Raw genomic sequence first — 4,802 nt, 5'->3', positions numbered from 1 at the left:
CGGCGGGAGCGGCGGCGGAAGCCCAGCCAGGTCCTCCTGAGGGGCCACGGGGGGAATTTGTGGGGCGGGGTCCCTGAGGGGAATCCCTGGAACTTGTGGGGCCGTGGTTTGGGGATTCCTGGGGTGGTTTTGGGGTATTGGGGGTTCTTTGGGGTGGTTTAGGGGACCGCTGGAATTGTGGGGTTTGCTTTAGCGGGGTCCTGGGGTTTTGGGGGTGTCCCTGGAATGTTTGGGGCCATTTTGGGGGTGCCTGAGGGGATTTTTGGGGTTTTAAGCGGGGTCAGGTCAAGGGGAACCTCCTGGGGTTCCCTGGAGGGGTTTTAGGGAGGCTCAGGGGGGGTTTTCCATGAGTTTTTCCATAAAAAAACTTTTCCCTAGGGTTTTCCACAAGGTGTTTCCATGAGGTTGCTCCAACCCTCATTTTCCTTCTGGAAAAACCTCAAATCCCAAAAAACCCCTAAAATCCCGAAAAAAAAAACCCCAAATCCCTCCCCTCTGCCATCCCACCACAGCAGAAAATCGGGATAATTCCCGGAATTCACCATTTCTTGGGATGTGTTTCCCTCACAGGCCGACATCGAGGAAGCTCCAGAGGAAACCCGGAGTGAGTTTTTGGGAATTCGGGGATTTTGGAGTTTCCTGGGCTTTGAAACATCAATTTTTTTCCCCAAAAAAATTCCCAATTTTTCCTCGGATTTTCTCCCACAGAGCTCTACAAGGAGTACCGGATGCTGAAGCAGCAGGGAAAAGCATCGGATTCCTCGGGAAAAACGGGATCCCAGGAAATCCCAAATGTGGAACAGGTGCTGGAAAACTCCCTTTGACTTTTGGGGTCTCCCGAAATTTGTCCTTGATCCAAAATTTTGGGGATTTTCCCCTGAATTTTTGCACTGTGGACAGAGCCAGGTTCACCCCACGTGGGTTTTTTTGGGATTTGTTCGGAATTTTGGGAAAATTGGTGCTGGAAAAGGAATCTTTTTGGCTTAGAAAATCCAGACAAAAAGGATTTGGGGTGGGAAATGGGATTTGGGGGTGTTTTCATCCCAAAATTTCCCATGGAATGATCGTATTCCATCGGTTTTCCATCTCTGGGAGGAATCTGAGCTCAGTTTTTCCGCCCATTTTTTGGGATTTTGCGATGGGATTGAGGCGATTTGGGGGATTTTTCAGGATGTTGGTGTCGTTGCAGGTGGAAGATTCGGGATTTTGGGGTTCCCACTTGAACCGGGCGCCCAAAATTCCCGGGAAAAGCCGGAGTGGGAGCGCCAGGCCGGGAATTTCAGCGGAGTTTTATGGGATGAAGCTCAAAGCCAAACTGGGAATGACTGGGAAGGTCGGGAATGGGGGGAAAAGGGGAAGGGGATTTTCCTGGGGATGTTTGGGGGATTCTTCATCGTAAAATTTGGGTTGTTCCTGAGGGAGAATCCCAAAATTAGGCATCCCAAAAATCAGGAACCCCAAAATTAGGGATCCCAAAATCGGAAATCTCCAAAATCAGAGACCCTGAAAGTTGGAGAATCCCAAAAGTTGGGATCCCAAAATCAGAGACCCCCAAAGTCAGAGAGACCCCAAAATCAGGGACCCCCCCCCTAAAATCAGAGACCCCAAAACTGAAGAGTCCCAAATCAGAGACCCCAAAAATTGGGGACCCCAAAATCAGAGACTCCCAAAACCAGAGACCCCAAAAGTCAAAATCCCCCAAAATTAGAGATTCCTAAAATCGGGGTCCCTCAAAAGCAGAGACCCCAAAACTGAAAATCCCAAAATTAAGGACCCCAAATCCGAGATTCCCAAAACTTGGAGACCGCAAAAGTTGGAGAATCCCAAAATTATGGACCCCAAAAATTGTAAACCCCAAAATCAGAGACTCCCAAAATCAGAGACCCCAAAATTTAGGGTCCCAAAATCTGAGACCCTCAAAATCAGGGACCCCAAAAACTGGAGACCCCAAACTCGGACACCCTGAAATTAAGGACGCCAAAATTGGAGAATCCTAAAATCAGGGAGACCCCAAAATAAAAACCCCCAAAAATCAGAGACCCCAAAATCAGAGATCCCAGAAATCAGAGACCTCAAAAATCAGAGACCCGAAAAGTTGAAGAATCCCCAAAATCAGGGACCCCCAAAATTAGGGATCCCAAAATGAGAGAGACCCCAAAATCAGGAACCCCCCCTAAAATCAGAGACCCCAAAATTGGAGAGCCCCAAATCAGGGATCCCAAAAGTTGGGGATCCCAAAAATTGGAGACACCTCAAACCCGAGACCCCAAAATCAAAAACCCCAAAATGAGAGACCCCAAAATGGGAGATTCCCAAAAATTGGAGCCCCCAAAAGTTGGAGAATCCTAAAATTTGGGACCCCAAATCAGGGACCCAAAAATGAGAGACCTGAAAATTGGAGACCCCCAAAATTATGGACCTCAAAAGTTGGAGAATCTCAAAATTTGGGACCCCAAATCAGGGACCCAAAAATGAGAGACACCAAAATTGAGAGACCCCCAAAATTATGGACCTCAAAAGTTGGAGACCCCAAAATCAGAGAGCCCCAAAATCAGAGAGCCCCAAAATCAGAGGCCCCAAAACTAAGGATCCCAAAATTGGAGATCCCAAAAACCAGGGATCCCAAAAATCGGGGAGCCCAAAATTTGAGACCCCAAAAATCAGAGACTCCAAAACAGAGAATCCAAAATCAAAAACCCCAAAATTAAGGACCCCAAAACTGGAGAACCCCAAAATCAGGGACCCCATAAATTGGAGATGCCAAAATCTGAGACCCCTCAAATCAGGGACCCCAAAAATTGGAAGCCCCCAAAAATCAGAGACCCCAAAATCAGAGAGCCCCAAAATCAGAGAGCCCAAAATTTGGAGACCCTCCCAAAATCAGACACCCCAAAAATCAGGGATCCCAAAATCAGAGAATCCTAAAATTAGGGACTGCAAAAATAGGAGACCCCAAACTTTGAGATTCCCAAGATCGGAGACCCCAAAAATTGGAGACCCCCAAATTTAGAGACCCCAAAATCAAAAACCCCAAAATAAAGGACCCCCAAAATCGGAGATTCCCAAAAATCAGAGACCCCAAAAGTTGGAGAATCCCAAACTTTGGGACCCCAAAATCAGAGACCCCAAAATAAAAACCCCCCAAAATCAGAGACCCGAAAAGTTGAAGAATCCCAAAAATTGGAGACCCCAAAAACCAGGGACCCACAAAGTCAGAGAGACCCCAAAATCAGGGACCTTGAAATAAAAAAAAACCAAAATCAGAGACCCCAAAAATTCAAGAATCCCAAAATTAAGAGACCCCCAAAATTAGGGATCCCAAAATCAGAGAGTCCCAAAACTTGGAGACCCCAAAAATTGGAGAATCCCAAAACTAGAGACCCCCAAAAACAGAGACCCCAAAATTAGGGATCCTAAAATCAGAGATTCCCAAAAAATGGAGACCCCAAAAACTGGAGAATCCCAAAATCTGGGACCCCAAAATGAGAGACCCCAAAAATAGAGACCCCCAAAATTAAGGACCCCAAAATTAGAGATCCCAAAAATCAGAGACCCCCAAAATCAGAGACCCCAAAACCAGGGACCCCCAAATTTACAGACTCCAAAATCAGAGATTCCCAAAATCAGGGATCCCTCCAAAGTAGAGACCCCAAAATTGAAAATCCCAAAATTAAGGACCCCAAAATTGGAGAATCCCAAAATCAGAGACCCCAAAATCTGGGACCCCCAAAATCCAGGCCCTGTTTAATTTGGGATTTGGAATTCCAGGGGGGGAAAAAGCGGGATGTGACCCCTCCCTTCCCTCCAGGAGCCTCCCCTGACCCCTCGGAGGACCCCAAATCCCAGGAGAATCCCCAAAATTCCCCAATCCCAGAAAAACCCAGAGCGCGGAGCCGAAGCTTCATCCCCGGAACCTCCACGGAATGAAGGAGAATCTGAAAAATCCGGAGATGCCGGAAAATCCGGAGATCCTGAAAAATCCGGAGAATTCTCGGGATTGGGCCCCCTCACACTCCCGGCGGGAATGAATCCCGGTTTTCCTCCCGTTCCCGACAAATTCCAGCGGCTGAAGCAGAGCGTGGCCCAAACTTTGAGATCGCTGGATCCCGGCTGGCTCCAGAGGTGCCAGGAATCTCCTGAAAACCGGGAATTCCCAGCGGGATCCGTGAGGGAAAAGGGGGAAATCCACGCCGCATCCATAGGAAATTCCGTGAGGAAAAGGCCCCGGGAAGGCGGAGGCGCCGCGGAGGCTCCGGCCAAGCTCCGGAGGGGTCCCCAAGGCTCGGATCCGGGAATTTTTGGGGTGAGGTCGATCCAGGAGGAAAATGAGGGTGAGGAAGAGCAGCTGGAATCCCGAAAGGCAGCTGGGAAGGCGGCGGATCGCTTGGAAAAAATCCTGGAAGAGGAGGAAAAGGAGGAAAAACCCAAACCCACGCGCAGAGGCCGGTAATTCCCGGCTTTTCCCAGCTTTGCCTGGCTATTCCCAGCTTTTTCCAGCTTTTCCCAGATTCCCGCTGCCCTTTATCCCTCTTTTCCCTCAGAGCCACTCCCCGGAGCGGCGGGAATTTCGTCCGGCTCAACCTGAAGAGAAAAACGTATTCCCGCGGATGCCTGAGGGGAAAATTCCTTCGGAAACAGGTAAAACCTTCCCAAATTGGTTTTTTGGGAATCTCCAGGCTCTCCCTGATGGAATTTTGCGGTGTGGAATTTTTTTTTCCCCAGGTTTGGAAGCAGAAATGGAGGAAAAAGTCGGGGCAGTTCGGAGGCGGAGCCGATGTTTGCTTCCGGTGTGGCGGGAAAGG

At 48.9% G+C, this 4,802-nt stretch overlaps 1 protein-coding gene across 1 annotated transcript in view; it reads left to right on the top strand.

Moving 5' to 3' along the window:
• The window catches only part of RECQL4 (RecQ like helicase 4), a gene marked incomplete at its 5' end in the record, with an annotated part of 26,040 nt that continues 21,238 nt past the window's right edge, over positions 1 to 4,802 (top strand). Inside the window, 7 exon segments of the mRNA XM_017738649.1 lie at positions 1 to 30; positions 571 to 604; positions 709 to 822; positions 825 to 1,333; positions 3,809 to 4,446; positions 4,542 to 4,638; positions 4,723 to 4,798. Of these exon segments, the coding sequence (XP_017594138.1) occupies positions 1 to 30; positions 571 to 604; positions 709 to 822; positions 825 to 1,333; positions 3,809 to 4,446; positions 4,542 to 4,638; positions 4,723 to 4,798 (1,498 nt within the window).

Source organism: Corvus brachyrhynchos, unplaced genomic scaffold, assembly GCF_000691975.1.
Source record: "Corvus brachyrhynchos isolate BGI_N302 unplaced genomic scaffold, ASM69197v1 scaffold437, whole genome shotgun sequence".
NCBI classification, from domain to species: Eukaryota; Metazoa; Chordata; class Aves; order Passeriformes; family Corvidae; genus Corvus; species Corvus brachyrhynchos.
Note: the sequence above shows the minus strand (reverse complement) of the source record. Positions and strands in the feature narration are given on the sequence as shown.